The sequence below is a fragment of the Melanerpes formicivorus genome, unplaced genomic scaffold (assembly GCF_026170545.1).
Source record: "Melanerpes formicivorus ecotype bairdi unplaced genomic scaffold, bMelFor1.0.p_v2 SCAF_1, whole genome shotgun sequence".
Classification (NCBI taxonomy): domain Eukaryota; kingdom Metazoa; phylum Chordata; class Aves; order Piciformes; family Picidae; genus Melanerpes; species Melanerpes formicivorus.
Window position 1 is genome coordinate 28,515,878 of NW_027142353.1, and position 19,532 is coordinate 28,535,409.

At 40.1% G+C, this 19,532-nt stretch overlaps 1 protein-coding gene across 2 annotated transcripts; it reads right to left on the minus strand.

Moving 5' to 3' along the window:
* Position 1: 1 nt before the first annotated feature.
* IL18RAP (interleukin 18 receptor accessory protein) lies at positions 2-18,799 on the minus strand. 2 transcript variants are annotated; one of them, XR_010987333.1, is made up of 12 exons: positions 18,776-18,799; positions 15,467-15,598; positions 14,045-14,309; positions 13,771-13,945; positions 11,858-12,032; positions 9,602-9,670; positions 9,255-9,375; positions 7,572-7,726; positions 6,569-6,706; positions 2,738-2,908; positions 1,519-2,096; positions 2-119 (listed from the first exon to the last, which is right to left on the minus strand). XR_010987333.1 is itself a non-coding variant. In XM_068137971.1 (11 exons), exons 2-11 carry the CDS (start codon positions 15,588-15,590, stop codon positions 1,723-1,725), a joined length of 1,767 nt encoding a protein of 588 aa, XP_067994072.1. In that variant the 5' UTR covers positions 15,591-15,598; positions 18,776-18,799; the 3' UTR covers positions 1,059-1,722. The 2 variants fall into 2 exon arrangements, 1 of the variants encoding a protein (XP_067994072.1); XM_068137971.1 differs by lacking the exon at positions 2-119 and having other exon boundaries at positions 1,059-2,096.
* Positions 18,800-19,532: the final 733 nt, after the last annotated feature.

Sequence of the window (19,532 nt, forward strand, 5' to 3'; positions counted from 1 at the left end):
TCTAAAAGCCCCAGTGTGGCTGTCCTGTTACTTTGGTTTCAGACAAACCTGGAGTTTGTATGAAGGTACCGGTTCTGCAGGTTCCTGTGCCCCAGATAAACCTTGGCCACAGCATCACACTGTGAAGAAATAAAAAGACCTTCCCAGCTACATTACTTACGCAGCCGCTTGGATTTCTTCCCCAATGCCAAAAGAAAAAACAAAAAAAGAAAAAGCATCCGCAGTGCAAACCATTCAGGCACCAAGGGCAGCACTAGTGAACAGCCTCAGGTGGATGAGATGGTGGCACTCTAGGCAGGCAGGAGATCCTGTTCCATACTTGCTTTCCTGCCCTCACTCCCCGTCTGCCTCTCCAGAACAACTGGCACCTTAGGTACCACACTTGCCACTGCTCACCGGTCGTGTCTTGCTCGGTAACAAAACTCCTCGTTGTGTAAATAAATGGACTCTGCAGGGTTTACAGTAGGGACATCTGGTGGAGGACTATGCAAATGACGTTCTTGTTTGGAAACCAGTTTTCTCTCTTAAATACATCTATGTAACTTACAGATTCATAGAATGGCTTAGATTGGAAGGGACATTTAAGATCATCTATTTCCAACCCCCCAACACCAGTAGAAAAAGGAAGGTGTGAGTCACATCATGTGTCTAAAACTGGATCTTTAGTTCTCTTGTATTCAATATTTGTTTTAGACATGCCTGCAAGGCATTAACTGGACAACCAGATTATCCTTCTTCAACATGACATTCACCGTCATGGAGCATGTTTTTAGAAGTTCAGCTTCTTCCCCACAAAAGCTACCATTTCTTAACTTAAAGGCCAAGCTAAGTCAGCATAACACCAGATCAGTGGCTTCCTGCTCAGATTTTCTTAACACTAACCATTGCATTACACTTAGCTACAGCAATGCACACACACACTGCAAGATTTCTTGAGTGTAAGTGCTATGAACAGACTGAGGACTGGAAAGGAAAGACTTCAGAGTCTCTGGAAGTCTGCTAGCTGTGACAACCAGGACTTAGATTTATGACTATAACACACTCTTAATACTAACAGGTACAGTGGGACCCATTAGTGACCAGCAACAGACAGGATCAGCAATGTACAGACATCTCTGAGTGTGAAGTGTTTCCCAACTGGTAGTTTATGCTTTCTCCCATTGCAGGAAGGACGGAGGTGCCTGGGATCAGCCCTGACCCAGTGTTCCTTCTTTTCTCAACCTCATCAGTATAACCAGTTATAGCAGTCTCCCATGGTACTTCCTTGGTGCTTCCACAAGACAAGCTACCTCATTTAAAGAGTGTAGAGTTGTCCCCCTGGACCGCACAGGAACATTAAACTCCAAGATTCCTCAGAGTTCCCCTTTTTAATATTCTTCTAGAAAACAAGTATAAAATTATTCTGAAAGAAATACCATGCACAGAACAAAACATTCATGTGTATGTTTCACCACCACTGCAAAAGTATATAGTAATTTTAAAAATAATAAAATAAAAATTGTATGAAGGATAGCTCACATGTACAGTTGTGTGCAGTGCCACTCAGTTTTACTGGGGGGCTTCAGCACTCAACTGCTGCAGCCCGTCTCAATGTTTTGGAGAGAGCTCTTGCTCACTGTGTGTCACTGTAGTGCCAGTCCACAGTGGTCAGAAGATGTGGAAGATCTTTCACCATCACATCACCATTCCTGAGTCTGCTGTGATCCCTCTGTGCAATTTCTGTTATCGATATACTAAGCTGAATAATCTTTGACAGAAGCCCTTTAGGCTGCAATTTCCCGTCACCTTCCTCATTTTCACTGGCATATGGTAATGCATATATTTCCAGAATTTCTTTTCTGGAGCAGCAGAAATAGAAGACTTCCAGGTAACTGCTGGTAAAATTCTAAGAGCTTTCTTCACTTGTGTAGGCAAAGTCTCTGGCTCTTGGAAAGGCTGGAACTTTACTAAGATCAGTTTGATCTTTTTGTCTTCCAATGCACAATTCACCGCTGCCTGCAGTTCAAAGATGCCTGATCCGTTGACATAGGCTGGGCTCAAAATAATTATTACTCGTCTGCTTTGTTTAATAGCTGTAACAACTTCATCTGTATACACTGGAGAAAAAATTGGCAATCATTACTGCTTTCTATAATGTGGTATTTATCTTAACAGTTCCTTTATCAGCAGCTTAAACCCCAAAATAATGAAATCCAGACGTATGGATGCTAAGCAATCACATAACCCCTAGAAAAGTGTTTGCTATCAGAGAGTATTGCAGCCATTCTTAAGCAGCCTGGAGAATAGAACTTGCTGCTCAGGAACTAGAGAACACAGCTGAAACTTTGCTGCTACTCAAACAGGGTCTCAAGGGACAATTTGACTTGTGTTTGTCTCTTCCAGAGACAGGTACTGAGGGCTTTATAATTACTCTAGGCATCACTGACTAAAGTTGCTCAGAAAGTAACTACTGAAATATTTGAGGTCTATTTTTCTCAAAGACTGGAGTCTGCTTGCAATTAAATTCTTGGATAAGAAGCTTTGTTTCAGCCTTGTTGCTCCCCAGTGACCACACATTCAGATGTGTGTGTGCCTGAAGTGCAGAGGCCAGATATAAATATCAAAAAACAAGAAGATTTGAGCAGAAACTCCAGTACAAAAATAAACCATCTACTGATCTGGCGCAGAAGGCTTTTTGGAAAGCAAAAAACTATTTTATAAAGAACTAAATATTTTCTACCATCCGTAGGGACCTTACCTCCTCCTGGCAGAACATCTCTTTCAAGAATGCATAACTTGTATCCATATTTATTTTCCAGCATGTCTGGAAGAACCTCCAGGGCAAATTTTTCCTCACTACTTAAAGCAGAGTCATTTTCAGAACAGTCTAGTTTTGCATAGGACACAAATGCATCAAATTCTTTGCCATCTAAAATAAATAAATAAGCAACAAGGTATACATTAACAAGTCTCTCTGAAGCTCCTTACTTAATGCTCAGTTTCTACTTATATTTAAATAGGTGTAACACAAACCTAAAATTATCTCCTCTCCATGAAGTACAGCCAGTGACCCAATGACAATCCTTTCTCCTCGTTGTCTTGCAGATTTTGCAGACATATACAAAAGAAGCTACAGATGAATAGTACAAGGACTTTAAAATCAGACATTTTCCTGTACTTTCAAAAGTGTGGTCCAGTTTTCATCAGTGGAAGGCCTGGCCCTTTCCAGGCAAATTCTGTATTGTAGGGAATAATTTCCAGTCTTTTCTCTCATATGCCCCAATGCTGATTCAAAAAATACTCCTTGACACATAAGATATTTTGAAAACATAGTGCATTTTAAAGGAACAATGTTCTCAGATACCAGTTGCTTGCAAAATGTATGTTATTTTCATACACTGTTATGCTTGCATTCAGAGAGACTGGTGCAAGTAGCAAAACCCAAATCTCATCCAAATATCATCTCAGATGCTGAGTACTATCCAGTTACTGAATTTTTTCTTCAATATCTTAAAATAATAAGTTTGTGAGATGCAGATGAAAAATACATAAAATTCTTCTCAGCTTTGGAACACCCTGTTACAAACTATGTCAGTTAGGCTCGTCCTTAATGACAAGGAAATCTTAGCTGTTTGCAAAATGAAATTTGAAGTGCACTTGAGAGAGGAAGAGGGAAAACAAAATGAGCTGTTGGTGATAGCAAAAGACAGTGGACTCAGTCCAGCTCCCCATATGTAGTTGCTTACTGTCATTTAAGGAATCCTGAGGTTGCTGAGATGGCCACATCTGACAGGGAAACTACTGAAGACTCAATCATTTGGAGTGGCAGGACATCATTGCACAGTAAAAATTACATCAGATGCCTATGCTCCATCAATTGATTTGTATAATATGTTGATACAGATAATAGAAACCAGGAAGAAATTCAGCCTAGTGCAGACTCCGTGAGTGCAGTTGCAAAGTGAGCTGACAAGCTCTCTAGATTTTACTGTATTGACTATATATTCATTGTGCAGTGAGGCACCTACTTCCAGTATGGACTTAAATGATGGTGCTGAATATCACCCTGTGCCTGATTTCTATTCCTAGATTTAAGCTCAGAAACCTGAGCTAGATCTATCAGGGTTCCAAAGGATCTAGAAGAGTCTATATGGATTCCACAGAGCAAAAGAAATACATATGACGGGCTGAGAGAGCTGGGGTTGTTCAGCCTGGAGAAGAGAGGACTTCAGAGAGACCTAATAGTGGCCTTCCAGTACCTGAAAAGCACCTATAAGAAGGCTGGAAAAGGACTGTTTACAAAAGACTGTAGTGACAGGACAAGGGACAATAGTTTTAAATTATAGAAGAGTAAATTTAGGTTGGACGTTAGCGGGAAGTGTTTTACCATGAGGGTAGTGGAACACTGGAACAGGTTGCAAGGTAGTTGAGGCCCCATCCTTGGGGTCATTCAAGGTCAGGCTTGATGAGTCTCTGGGCAACTTCTAATGGAGGATGTCCCTGCTCACTGCAGGGGGAGCTGGGGTTCAACTGCTACATTCAAAACCATCATGTTGCAGAAAGTATGTCATCAAAACATAGGTGTGCAGATTAGGTTTAGAGACCAAGGATATGATTAGATGACACATACTATCTCTTTGCTCATCGCCTCTCCTCCTGGCTACAAACCTCCACCACTTCCTTCTACTGGTGCTGAAGCTCCTGTGCTAGCTACTCACTGTCATTGACTGAATTAATTTGCTGCCAAGATGAGATAATTTATGCCACAAGCTAGTGGCATGCAGTCCTAGTGTGATACTTGAAGGTGGGACAGTAGGTCACTAGATTGATTTAGCTGAACTTTGTTTCAACTATATCCTTTGAAAAGTTTTAAAATTACAATAAATTTTACTCTCAGCTAGACACACAGAGGTCACTGCATTCTTATTAGATGACAACCAGTTACAGACACACCATTTTTCTTTATAATATTACTATCACTAAAGCAACTTAAAAACACGTACACAATAAGCACCACAAGGATTTTTCTTTTTCCCTAGCATTGTACAGGCCTGTTACAACCCAAGGAACTTTTAGCACATTTAATATGCTCAAATGGTGGGAAATGAAGAATACCCAAGTTAGGCAAAGTGGCTGCATACATGATTCTATGATGCTTCATTCTATGATCTGTACTGCACTCTATGAACAGCAATTCTCTGATTTGCACTAAGGGGAATGGAAAAGAAGAAGTGATGGAAAGGAAGAAACAGCAAAATTAAGCTACATTATTACTGCTTTGCTGCTCTATAATCAAACTCTTTCAGACCTCAGACTCCTTGATATACATCCACATGAAGTAAAAAAGACATAATCCTGCAGGTGAGAGCACATTTTCTGGACAGTCATTGCCGGCAGAAAACCATCTGGGTAGGCACAGTTGGTCTGAGCACTACATACCTGCATGCTTTAAATGGTTCTGTGTGCATGTGGTACATATGAGTCAGCGAACAGGGCAGAGGCTGACACAGCGGAGTCTAACAGTGTCTTCAATGCACAAATTTTGGCAGGTTTGTCTCTGTCTTACTAACATGAGGTGAGCTCTAAGGGGACTTTCCAGAGGTTCTTAAATCAATTTGATACCAAATAGAGGGGAAATTTTGAGTGATTTCCCAAATTACTTCTGGCAGATGCCTTAGAGCTCACAAAAATACTTTCCAAAGGGTAGCTAATTGTCTCATTGTGTATGTATTTATAGATATCCAGACACAGTTATTTCACACTCAAGTGTAATTATATACACATGTACAAGCACAAAAGTAGATTCAGACCCCTGAGTTGCATCAAGGTTCAAGAATTTGTTGAAAAATTTCCTGGGCATGTATTTTCAGATTTCTTTCAACCCATGTATGAAAATTAAATGTTAAATTCTTTGAAATAGGCATTATAGTTTCTGATATATTTTTAAACTGCCTACCATGCTGAAGGCCCATTTTAGCTGAGATGATGGGATAATCCTACTATGGAGATTTGAAATCTTAGAAACTGATCACTCTGGTATAAAAGTCAAGATGGTCAACGCAATTTTTAGAAAGGAAATACTAATACTTCCCAAATGTGCACTTGTCAGTTGGTGCCCTATATAATCTTATTTCTCTCTTTCCTTTATTCTTCTGATAAATGATTTGGCTTCTCATGAAAAAATACATTAGTGTCTAGAGTCCTTCACACAGTTTTGCCAGAACATATGATTCTTCTCCACAGGTTCTGTTGAACACTTTGGGGGAATGACAAATGCTTCATTATTCCTTCCAAAGGGACTGCCAAAATTCAGCTTCCTATTCTAACCCTCCATGGGTAAATTAAGAATCTTGTCAAAGGCTAACTGCAGCATTTCAGTTGGTGATACTTCCTCCACGTTGCCTGGGATTTTTTTCCCATCTGAATCCAATGAGCATCTTGCTAGCTTTAACAGCCATTGTATCAGCTCAAAGAGAACAGGGTCATTAAGAGAATTTAATTACATGCTGAATTCACACAAGATTAACTCACATGGCAAAAGGCAGTCAAAAACCATGGAGAAAATTAACTAGTATACAATGTTTCTTACCTCCTATAGTTTCATTGTGGACCAGATAACTTCGGTATGCCAGCACTATTTCAATCCAGTACTGGTAAATAAAGGCAGTGCACAAAAGGAGTGCAAATAGAGTAGAAATTACACTGCATAAGATGGGTAGAAGAAACACTGTAGAAAGAAAAGAGGCTTTCATCACTCAGGCTTTCCAAATTAATGTTGACACTCAGATGAAAAAGTCAGTCCAGAAATGGGGGCAAACCATCTCACAGTGTTTGTTCTTGCCCCACTAAGAAACTTTAGGGAAGTCAGGAATTCATTAAGCTGAGAAACTTAACATACAGTTTCAATCTACTATCATGGACCTTTGAACGATATCTCCTTGACAGTATGAAAAGCCAATCTGTCATGGAAAGCATTGATGGAAAGCATAGAGAAAATTATCTGTGTTGCACCCAGCAAAGCTGAAAGTAATCACTGTTTGAAATGGAAAACTCTCACCAGAACACAAATAGTTGCACCCACTGCCCTGATGGAGACTTTCTGGGCCACTGAAATGACAAATCTCCACAGCAGTTTAATACCTAAATGTATTCTGGTTTTGGCCTTTGCTTGAAAGGCTGCCATACTCATATGTGTTATGATAAATTCTCTAAACCAACATGCTAAGGAGTGGAGAAACAAACATAAATGTCCTATGAAAGTTGAGGAATACTATTGCTTTCAGCAGCTCCTCTGCTTTACTTTATTAGATTGCCTATTAATGTTCAGAGATGCTAATTCTCATCTTCCCGGTTACTCTCCAACTTCTACTTGGCCCATCTGCCTACAGTAAGTCCCCAGATACTTCTATCCTTCTGAGTTATCCTCAGAATAATGTTTCATTCTACATAGTTGCCAAATTAGACTTTTCCTGCTCAGCTTCAAGAAACTTTTGCAACTGGCTAAAAAGACAATGTCAATGGGGAATGAATTTGTAGCAGTAAGTAAATCAAAACCTGGACAAGGGTAGATAGTCATCCATTCATAGTTTTACCTCTCTGCTTTCTCTTCAGCTGGATCACAGCTGTGGCATTCCCCACCAAATTTTCGGCAAAACATGTGAAGTTGCTTCTGAGATCCCTTTCAGTAACTGCTTTCAGTTTTGCAACATGAAGAAGTGTGTGCCCCTGTAAACCTTTTCGATAAATGCTAAAGAGACAAAAAATATATTTGCATGATAACTTTGCTGTTCGTTCATACAACCCCCAACTCTCTTAAACACAAAAAAAGAGGAGCTTGTAACTTCTTAACATTCAGCTTGAACTTTTAAGAGTGATGCAATATTCTGGTTTGGACCTTTTGTTTGGTTTTTAATATTCTGAGAAAATACTAACATCAACAGTCTGCAGATTGAAAGGTTCATTCTTAATTCATCAGTTCAGCAAAATACTTATGCACTTGTCTATTTTAAATATATAGCCCCTTTTGTGCTTTTCTATGATGTAAAAAAATTTCCCTGGGGGAAATGCAGGGAAATAAAACATCAAGAAGGAGCCCTAGGAGTGGACTAGTTGGGCAAAAAGGCTGAGCAGCACAGATTCTTGCAGAGGGGTGAAAAGCAAACAGAGGAAGACAGAAATAAAGGACAGAAGTATAGAAAATGAAGAGGTGACAGAGAACTCCCTTTGAGCTTGAGTGAGAGTTATGTTGAACAGATCTGTGTCTGCAATCACTTGTAAATACCCAGGGTTTCTGAAGTTCAGTATTTCTCTTTTGAAAGCCACAAGTACAGGCATCTCTGGGTGGTCCTGAAGGCATCTCACATCATGCCACTGTAAAATCACAGTCTACCATGACTTTACCTGTGCTAGATCAAGATACACAGGCAAGTGTATGGGCAAGGATTCAACTTTTAGGGAAAATCTTTTGGGAGTGTTTTATTTATTTGGGTATTAAAAAGTAAACTGCATACAAGCAAAAAGCTAAAAACTTGATTAGAAGAACATTTCAAAGCTAAACATAAAAAAGTTAGGAAAATCCATTTTCCAATCTATGTCATGAGTGGTGCATATGTGTGATATCATCAACTGTTAATTTTTCCTGTATGACTCCTATTAAGAATTTGATAGTAGCAGTGTCAGCAGGGGTTTTGCTTCCTCAGATGCACAGACAAGTTTTCCTATAAGAATGATTCAGGGTGCTAGCCTCTGTTGCCTCCACTGTGTTTCTCCCTGAAGTTAGGCATGGCATAAGTGAATGAGATAAGGAAATAAAGGAAGGACAGGGAAGCATGGTGACTATTTGGATTATCCTCAACTGACAGGAAGTTTTCCTCTGCATGTTGCTTCTCTGCAGGGTCTGGTTAATTCACACCCGGGGAGACTCCTGAAATTCATTGCTTCAGTTCCTCAGACTGACTCCATAAATACACCCCAACATCTAGGCACCCAAACTCCTTTCCATGTCCACACTATTGTTTTTACTGATGTCATTTATTTTCCACTCTGACAGTTCCAATGATAGTTTGTGTGACTTCTTAATGTTATGGCCATCAATATGTGCTTATGTATGTGAAATGCATGTGCCTGTCACATGCTTATGGACATACACGTCGATATGTTGAAGAACAGAGCCTTCTGAGTTTCTTCCTGGAAAATGTACTCGTGGTGTTGTAGAAGTGTTTTTACACTTGGTGACTGTAGTAGTAATCAAAGAACTGGGTTGGGTTTTTTCTTACCTTGTTTCCTGATTCAATTTTTCATTTATATTCTCTTTGTTGTTTCTCTTCCATGTTACCCTCATTGGAGAAAGTCTTTCAAACCCAAACTGTACACGGCATTCCAATTCAAGTGGCTTTCCTAGAACAAATCAGAACAGGAAAACCAGGTATGGTTTTCTCTTAAATAGCCTGGGTTCTGTGTAACACATGATGCTTCCTTTAATATCCAAACAGTTATATATATATATATATATAAAGAAAAAATGTACATTCTATATAAAATTGCTTTATTGAGCTATATTGCTATCTATCAATATCTCATTTAAACATTTTCTTTAACTTTTAGATAAGAAATCAAAACTTACCAAGCTCTGCTTCAAGGATCACCATACCATTGGGATACAAGAAGTTTGGTGGATGGATTGTGTTTTTTGCTGCAATCAACAGGAATGCTATTACTAAATAAAATACTGTCATTAGTGCAGAAGAACAGAAAAAATATCTTCACATTTTTCTTTTCCAATTGTTAGATGGAATTTAGGCACCTAAGTTCAAGAAGATAATTTCCAGTTGCTGAGGTGTATGAGAGAGAACAGATAAGGATGACAAGGAAGTTTTGTCCACAAAACTTATCTAACTACTTAAAGACCTGCTATCTCAGTTACTCTGAGGCACTACCATATTATATGATCTGAGGAACTCAGCATTTATCCTACAATTTAGGTTGGTTAGGATTCAGACATTAGGGATCTCCTTTCCAAACCCCCCCTAAAGGGTGCAATCCTCATATCCATTCCCTGTCAAGTCCCATTCCATGCCCAGTAAGCACACACACCTCATTCAGAAGCACAAGTACTTGTATTTAAAACAACCATGTTCTTTTCGAAACAGTGGCTGCTGGAGGGCACAGATGACACCCACGGCTTGTACATCTACTAAGCAATTACCCAGGCTCCAGTAAAACAGCCTGAAGTAACTAAAACCCACAACTCTGATGCTCTAGGAAAGCCCCATACTGCAGGAAATGATGCCACGTGACACTTGGTTTTTTGAAAACTAAACCACAGCAGAGAAACGTATGCAAGATTCAGGGGGAATATATATGCATATGGCTCCTTTCAAGTTTTTCTTACTGTGATATGAAGTGAAAGAAAAGAACTGAGAAGCACAGTGTGTTAGCTCAAGGTTAGCCAGATGAGAATAAAATCAGAGCTAGTCCATGCCAGTTGTGGGAATATAGCCATAGAGAAGAGTGAAAGACTTGAGATATTGTAACCCAGTACATAGAGGTGTCAAAAGTTGATAAGGTCCACACCTAGGCCCTGTCCTGATCAAATGTATGTTTTTCCCATGACTACTTAGCACCAGATGGAGCAAACATCTGCAAAAGTGCCCAGCTGTTTCAGAGTGCTGTCCTAAATAGACCATAAAACTCAGTTGCCTCACTTAACACCTTCCTTTCACTCCCTAAAATTTGTTGTCCCTTCTACAGAGTGGCTCTTTCTACCAAGGTGCTGAGAATATGTCCTGTGCTGTTGTCATACAGAAACACCCATACTGTGTCCAACCAGGTCAGTGTATAGAACAGATGTAGCTATGCCTTCATGTGAGACCTGTGAGTGACTGGAGCTTTTAATTAGAGTGTCTTACAGCACTCAGATACAGGCATCTGGAGAAAAAAATATTCACATCTCTCTTTTATCAAACTAAAGAGTATCCCTCATTCCTGATCCTGAGTTGCTAGCATAATCACTTGCGCAGTGTGGATGTCATCCAACAGGACTCTGCCAGGAAGTATCTGTCCTTCACCTGAAGGGTGGCAGAGGACATTAAGTATAACAGAGAAAGTCATTGTGAATTGAAAGAGAATATAAGGCCATGCCATATCACTGTGCCATAGAGTTATGGCCAGTTTCATTTAGTAATCCATATGAAGCCTGAAAGAACAGGTTATGGAGGCAGTGATGCTTTCCTCCAAACACCACATACAACAAATAGCTTGTTTGTTAATTACATTGCTCATGGATCTACTGTTTCCTCTGCTGTTAAAAAGCTATATGGATGATCCCATCAACATCATCTTCCTTATCACTGTCAAGTGAAAAAATTAAGTTCTCATCCACATCACAAGGAACATTTTTTTTATCAGACTATCAAAAGTGTCTAATTCGGGGACAGATGTAGAGTTGAAATACACTGCTTTTGACCACATTTTCCATGCAGGATTAGGACTTCTTCCACCTAGTAGACAAATATCTTCCTAAAACTCCCCATATGGTACACAGGGAACATAGGCACCAGTTGGAATTTCATGAATTCTACCCCCAGATCATATCCTTTTGTAGATTGAATCCCCACTGTTAGAAGCTACAATAAATCCAAGGCGGAATTAGATCTTGAAAATTATGGTATTGTATGCTATATGTTATTATTGAATATTCAAATAGGTGTCCCAAGATGTCCTAAGAAAACTCATAAGAGGATTTTAATAATCACATAGTTAATTCAGTTTATGTATTCTTTGGAAAGAGAGTCTGAACATGAGACATAAATAGTTGGGAAAGAATAAAGAAAACATAATTTACTTTAGGTAGTTTACTCTGAGTTATTATAGTACTGACCAATGACTTCCACTTTGACCATTGTTCTCATTGTCCACTTGGTAGTGTTGTCATATAGAATGTAATCACACACATACATTCCAGCATCTTTGTCATATGTGGGATTCAAGTAGATTTCATTATGCCTAAGCTTTAGGCTTTGTCTTCTTTTCACATGTTTTATCTGATAACCATCCTAATGAAAAGAAAAGAATGTCAAGCAATTAGAAGTCTTTTTTTTTTTTGGTCATTGCTGCCATTATTTGATGATATTTGGATAGGATACCATGGCAGTAAGGCTTAACCAGACACTTTCCACTGAAGCAAAAAAATAAAATGTAATAAAAATATTAGGAGTGTGAGGACATTTGTCAGTTTTATATAAAAAAAAGTTGGTTTATAATATGGGAATGTCTGTGGCTTTTCAAAATTATTTAAAATTTGTGGTTGATGAGAAAATCATGAAATCATGAACACAATCTAAATTAACCTCCTACTACTAAAGAGCAATAAAAAGGATCACTTTTTTGATGGACTGGGTATTTTTATTTTGTAAATAAATTACTTCTAAAAAATTTAATTTTCTTTTATCAGAAATGCTCCATCTCTACGCTGCTCTCATAAGACCCCACCTGGAGTCCTGCATCCAGTTCAGGTGCCCCTAGTATAAGAGGCACAATGAACTGCTGGAGTGGGGAAGAGGAAGGCCATGAAGATGATTAGAGGACTGGAACATCTCACTTATGGGGACAGGCTGCAAGATTTGGGGCTGTTCACCCTGGAGAAAAGGTGGCTCTGGGGAGACCTTATAGCAGCCTTCCAGTACCTGAAGGGGGCTTACAAGAATCACAGAAATGTTCAGGTTGGAAAAGACCCTCAGAATCACCACATCCAGCCAATAACCCTACTCTACAAGGTTCATCCCTAAGAAAGCTGGGAAGGAACTTTTTACAAAGGCTTGTGGTGGTAGGATGAGAGAGAATGGATGGAACACTGAGGAGGGTAGATTTAGACTGGATATTAGAAAGAAATCCTTTACAGTAATGGTGGTGAGACACTGCAACAGTTTGCCCAGGGAGGTTATGAGTGCTCCCTCCCTAGAGGTGTTCAGGGCCAGATTGGATGTGGCCTTGAGTAGTCTGGTTTAGTGGAAGGTCTCACTGCCCGTAGTGGGGGGGATGAAACTTGATGATCTTTAATGCAAAACTGAAAAAAAAGCTCCTTAAATTCAGTGGGTTTAAGATCTAGATGTAGATAAAAGTGTAACTTATTTAAAGTTTGAATGTAAAAGAAGAATAGCTTTGACCAAATAAAAATGTAAATACTACCAGGTAGCAAAAAGAACAATTGCTATTTCAGTTATTTCTATTTTGCTCACTTATAAAGGGTTTAGAAGGTATATTACAATCCTTGCAAACAGAGTAGGAAAAAATTTTAGCTTGCAACTATTTTAATGGCCATTTGAAAAAAGTCAGTAATGTTTCAGTGAAATAGTGTTTCATTCAAAACAGGAGCCTTGGAAAGAACAATTCAAAAATTAATCTTAAAAGAATGTTTTTTCTAACAAAGCCACATTTTCTTTGGTGTATTTGCTGTTTTCAGAACTTAAGATGCTCTAATAAAACTTCAAAACTTAAATTTCAATAATATACCAGTTTTGTAAAGAACCTATTTTGATTTTGAACACTTCAAACTCTTAGCTAAAGTACTTCTAGGATTCTGTTTCATGGAATAATATTTTGGGTGTGGTGAATTTATTCAAAACTCTTATATAAGGGCTTCATAGGTAGCAATTTCATCTTCTGCTTTTGGGCTGAGTTTCTCAGACTGCATCATCTGCCAAAGAAGAATTTAAGAACTTATGGTACACAATCATTAACTAGACCAGAAGCATTACCTCCACTTTTTTGAATACTCAAGAAAGTGATTCTTACCTTGTACCATTTTACATCTGACTTTTTCATATGGTTGTAGCATTTTGTCCCAGGGCAAGTTATTGAATTTCCATTGCCAGCAAGAAGATACAGTATATTTGTGTCATAACCTGAACATTTTGCCACCTCCTTTGTTTGAACCTCCAAAACAATTTTGCGACAGGGGATTTGTTCCCTGAATGATGTAGGGGGGGAAAAAGTTAAACATGTAATACATGAACTGAAGTAAAACAATTCCTGTATAGAAATATAAGCCTTTTGCTCTGCTACATACCATATCATGCAGACATACACTCCAGAAGCCCTGTCTTTTATTGGTTTAAACAAAAGTGCATCTGCTTGGAGAACAGGATTAGAGCTTTCCTTGATAGCTTTCAGTGGTTCTTTATCTTTTTTACTCCAGAACCATTTCACCTTGTGTTGTTTTGGAAGTGAGGTGTTGTAACTGTGTGAAGCATATCCATCTGGTAAAGCACATTGTAAAACAAACTCTTCATCACTAATTGCACGATACCACAGAGGTTCAACATGGGAACATCCTGAAAAGAAGGACAATAATGTATCAGCACCACATGAAAAACACATGCTCACCATACTTAAAAACAAAACAACAACGATGAAGAGTTAGGAATACTACAAAAATACAACTTTGCCTTTCTTTGTGTTAAAGGATTTTTTTATGTGACCACATGCTGGGCTAATGGAGAATTGTGTCTTTAAACTCGAAATCTGCCAATGTTCTCAAAAGTTTATTCAAAGACTTCCCAAGATTTTTAGTGACTGAAGGTTTTCCCATGGGTGTTAACCTCAACTCTGTAGAAGAGCAGACACAGCTGTTGTATTCTCCTCAAGTTAACGAGAAATCATAGAAAGCTTTGGGTTGAAAGGGAACTTTAAAAGTTAGCTACTCCAGAACCCCTGCACTTAGGAGGGACTGATATAAACCTGAAGAAGCACCTGCTCACTGAACTCCCTACTTAGACTAAGTCTGACAAGCACTGTCAATGCTTTTCAATTGTCTCACTGCTTTGAAGCCTTTCTCCTCTTAAGTTTCAGTTGCTGTCACTAAAATGAAACAAATTTATGGATTATGAAAGCCGTGGACACGCATCCTAACCTCAGATTTTCTAAAGGCTGACTGATCTTGCTATGCAAGGCCTCCTGCCAGTCAGGACGTGGTAATCCTTGAAAGTATGGCAGGATTTCACTGCAATAGGAGGGGCTGAAATCTTCAATTACTCACCTGCCCGCCTAGGATACTCACTGCAGTTTCACCCATCTGGGACACTCTTTGCATTTTCAGTTCCTCTCTGTGAACTGAAGTGAATCAAGTTTCTTCAGATACATTGTGTAAGTAGAAGGTTGATATATGGGTCTCACTCTGCCTTTCTCTTCTTTCTCCCCTGCAATAGGCTTAGACCACCTCTTGGAGATTTCAAGGAATCAACAGAAGTGATTCATTTGCTCCATTTTCTTCCCAGAAAGTTTCCTTTACATTTGCCATTTTCTTATCATTAGGGAAGTAAATCTGACTCATATTTAGGGTAAACTGTATTACCAATACTTAAAAGGCTTGCTGAAAGGCTAGAGACAGCTGTTTGTCTGAACAGGCACAGGAAAAATGCATGGCAAATGCACTTTTTGCAGCTGTCAGAACGCAACACAAATACCAAACCTCACCAAAGCAGTCTCTTACCTAACAAGTCAATCTCTCTAGCTTCTGCTCCACTGACAAAAAATGTTAGGATCCAGCACAAAGTGAGCATGGCTTTCTTCATCAATTTTAGTTGATATTCTAGGATATTCTCTTTAAGAATCATCTTGTTTTCTGTAAAAGTGGAAAACAGATAATTTCTTTAAATCTTACTCCAATAAGATATACAGGGAATTACTTTTTTTATTATGTAGCTCTATAAAACTTAGCAGACTCTACTCCCTAGATATTGTCTTTAAAACCAGGTTTGCAGTTTTGTTCCTGCTCATACTATATTCACAAAAATGCAGAATAGCTGACATTCAAGAATGTGCAACAGTAACTTGTATAGAGTTGTTTACAGATGGATTTCCAAGTCATACCTACGATGCAGAGTGGAAATGCAGGTCTTTCAGCAGTTGCTACTATTAGGAGAGGAACTTATAATCTAAGATGAAAAACAGGATACCAAATAACACCCTTTAGCTGATGACAACTATCAGCAACAGGCTGAGAAAGTATAACTGGCCCCAGACTTCATGGAGCTCTGTTTATCTTGAAGGCAAACAGGCCCAGAGTGTGCAAACTGGATTCTTTGGGGATTAAATCAAATCTGCAGCTGTAAATTGCATTGAGTTCATGGGACTGTAGTAGAACCATGCACAAGTGGAATCCTCAAAACATGTACTGTGTGGACATCAGGTCTTTGCTTCTAACTCTTTTTCTCAAGAGGCATGTTTCTATTTGGTTTCATTATCAGATAAAATGGACATACCCTAAGAAGTTCACTAGGATCAGCAGATCAACCTAAAAAATCCCTTCTTTTCTATAACTTACCTGCTTGTGCACCACACTACTGTGCTGCTCTGATTCAACAACCCTTAACAGAGACCTGCTGATCAGGGTAGCATCCACATCATCACAAGGCATCAGCTCTGTGGTGTGACATCTGTGAGATGAGACCAGAAACACCCAGGGAATTTGAGAGCAGTTCTGCAAAGCACTCAGAATCCTGTCCAGGGTGAAACCCCAAACCTCTTGTATGAAGTGTTTTTCCTCTTCTGCTAAGACATTTGATCTGCAACCTACAGCCTTCTCAGCCACAGGGCAACAGGAAAGGCAGGCTGTCAAGCATTTGGGCTTTTAGTAAGAATATATCCAACACCTGTTTTTGATATATCTCGAGTGCCTGATTCAGGATCTCAAAGAGTAAAGGCCACATGCTATGCTGATGTTCATACCGTGCAATGGAGATCTCAAGGACATTTTTTCTTTGCTTATTTGGCCACAGAGTGATTGCATTTGCACAGCTGCCAGAAAGGCATTGAGTCAGCCCAAGGGGTAAAAAGAAAAGGTCAAGCTCATCCCTTGTCTGTTGACACTTCATGCAAATCAGACATGACTCACAGAGGCAAGCAGCAAGAAAGCATTGAGTGCATACTGAGCTAGCAACAGAGGTGAAAAAAACTCCCACTCTGCACTTTTTCAGGCAATTCTTCTGCATAGAGAGGAACACTTGAGTCATCATTCTCTTCAACATATCTCTATTCCTTGCAAGTGAATGGAATGATCTGTTTTTACATTCAGAGGTCAGATGGAGTGGGTTAACTCATTTGTCTTTACTGATGGCTGGAGAGCTGCCAAACAGAAAGGGACCTGGGGGTGCAGATTGACAGCCGCCTACACATGAGCCAGCAGTGTGCCCAGGTGGCCAAGAAGGCCAATGGCATCCTGGCATACATCAAGAATAGTGTGACCAGCAGGAGCAGGGAAGTCATTGTGCCCCTGTACTCTGCATTGGTTAGGCCACACCTTGAGTACTGTGTCCAGCTCTGAGCCCATCAGTTTAAGAAGGACATTGAGACTCTTGAATGTGTCCAGAGAAGGGCAATGAGGCTGGGGAGAGGCCTCAAGCACAAGCCCTGTGAGGAGAGGCTGAGGGAGCTGGGGCTGTTTAGCCTGGAGAAGAGGAGGCTCAGGGGAGACCTTATTGCTCTCTACAACTACCTGAAGGGAGGTTGTAGCCAGGTGGGGATTGGTCTCTTCTCCCAGGCAACCAACATCAGAACAAGAGGACACAGTCTCAAGCTGCACCAGGGGAAGTTTAGGCTCGAGGTGAGGAGAAAGTTCTTCACCAAGAGAGTCATTAGCCATTGGAAGGGGCTGCCCGGGGAGGTGGTGGAGTCACCATCCCTGGAGGTGTTCAGGAGGGGGTTGGGCATGACACTGGGTGCCATGGTTTAGTCATGGGGTCTGTGGTGACAGGTGGGATTTGATGATCTTTGAGGTCTCTTCCAACCTTGGTGATTCGGTGATTCTGTGATCCTAGTGCTTTGTTACAGATTGGCTGTTGCCAACTGTCATTGCCCCACACACCTTTTAAAATGATCCTGAAACCCCAAGTCAATACATATGTCTAAATAAAGAGTTTCCTACCAGTGTTGGACTGAAGTCCTCCTGAGTTATAAAAGACTGTCTTATCTTCTGTAAAAGGATCAATGCATCCTGACTCTTGAATCTGGGTTTATGACAATCATAAGGACCTTCATAAAGATTCACAGATTCACAGAATTTTTTGGATTGGAAAGGATCTTTAAGATCATCCAGTTTCAAGCCCTCTGCCATGGACAGAGACACTTTCTACTAGACCAGATTGCTCAAAACCTCATCCAGCCCGGCCTTGAACACGTCCAGGGAGGGGACATACATCCCTGGTCAACCTGCTCCAGTGTCTCACCACCCTCACAGTAAAGAATTTCTTTCCACTATCCAGTCTGAGTCTATTCTCCTCAAGCTTCAATAAAAAGTCCCTTCTCAGCTTTCTTGTATGGCACTTCAGGTACTGGAAGGCTGCTATAAGGTCTCCCTATAACCTTCTCTTTCCCAGGTTGAACATCCCCAACTCTCATAGCCTGTTCCCATAAGGGAAATGCTCCAGCCTATGACCATCTTTGTCCGCCTCCTCCAAACTCACATCAGCAGTTCCCCCCTGCTGGGGACACCAGAAATGCTCAAACACTTTTTTGTGTAGTCCTCCCACATGTCCCATTCTTGCTTCCATTACTTATAGATTCTCCTTTTTCAGCCAAGTAAGTCCAGGAGCACCTTGTTCATCCATGCACTGCTCCTGGGCTTGGAGGAGATGGTCCTTGGATACTGACCAGCTTTCTTAGGCCCCTTTTCCCTCCAGGGCTTTATCCCATTACACTCTACCAAGCAGATTCTTTGAAGAATGAACTCTGCTCTATTGAAATCCGGAGTAGCGATCTTGCTTCATAAACTCTTTGATGCTTTGAGGATCTTAAACTCTACCATTTCATGGTCACTGGAGCCAAGGCTGCCCTCAAGCTTCACATCGTTCATCAGCCCGTCCTTTTTGGTGAGGACAAGGTCCAGCATAACACCTTTTCTTATGGATTCCTTTACCACCTGGAGAGAGGAACTGTGAACTCCAGGAACCTCTTAGATTGCTGGTGCCCTGCTTTGCTGTCCTTCCAACAGATATCTGTGTGGCTGAAACCTCCCATGAGGACAGGGCTTGTGAATGTAAAGATGCTCCTACTTGTTTATAGAAGGCCTCATCCACTTGGTTTCCTTGGTCAGATCGTGTGGTAGTTCTAGGATGTACCTTGAAAATTTTCCAGAAATCTTGAACAGAAAGTAGTAGAATGTAAATAAATCACCATTGGGTCTAAAAAGGGAAATGATGATAAGTTCTAAATAATCCCATTGGTAAATTAGCTTTCTCTCTTTTCCCTTGATCAAGCTCCTCTTCTGAGACAGCTCTCGTCCTTTCTGGTGACTTCATTAAGCCATCAGAAGGTATCACCTGATGAGTGCCTGACCTGACACAAGATAAGCAGTGGAAGCATTTATTTCCCAGTTGCCCATTTGTCTGTAACTGGGGACATGCAGACTATGAATAACAAAATCACATCAACTATTTGCAAAGTATTTTGTAATATCAGTGATGCACAATCTCTCTGCTCTCCAGTTTACTGCCATGCTAACAACACCCTCTTCAAGCTCAAATGGTCACAACAAATTTAGAAGATGTTTGAAAGGGAGG

Excerpts from the sequence above, each read along its gene's own strand:
- IL18RAP (XM_068137971.1), bottom strand. The coding sequence starts at position 15,590 with ATGATTCTTAAAGAGAATATCCTAGAATATCAACTAAAATTGATGAAG. Across the intron at positions 9,376-9,601 it reads GATCCTTGAAGCAGAGCTTG|GAAAGCCACTTGAATTGGAA; the intron begins GTAAGTTTTGAT and ends GATTTGTTCTAG. Across the intron at positions 7,727-9,254 it reads AAATTGAATCAGGAAACAAG|CATTTATCGAAAAGGTTTAC; the intron begins GTAAGAAAAAAC and ends TTGTCTCTTTAG.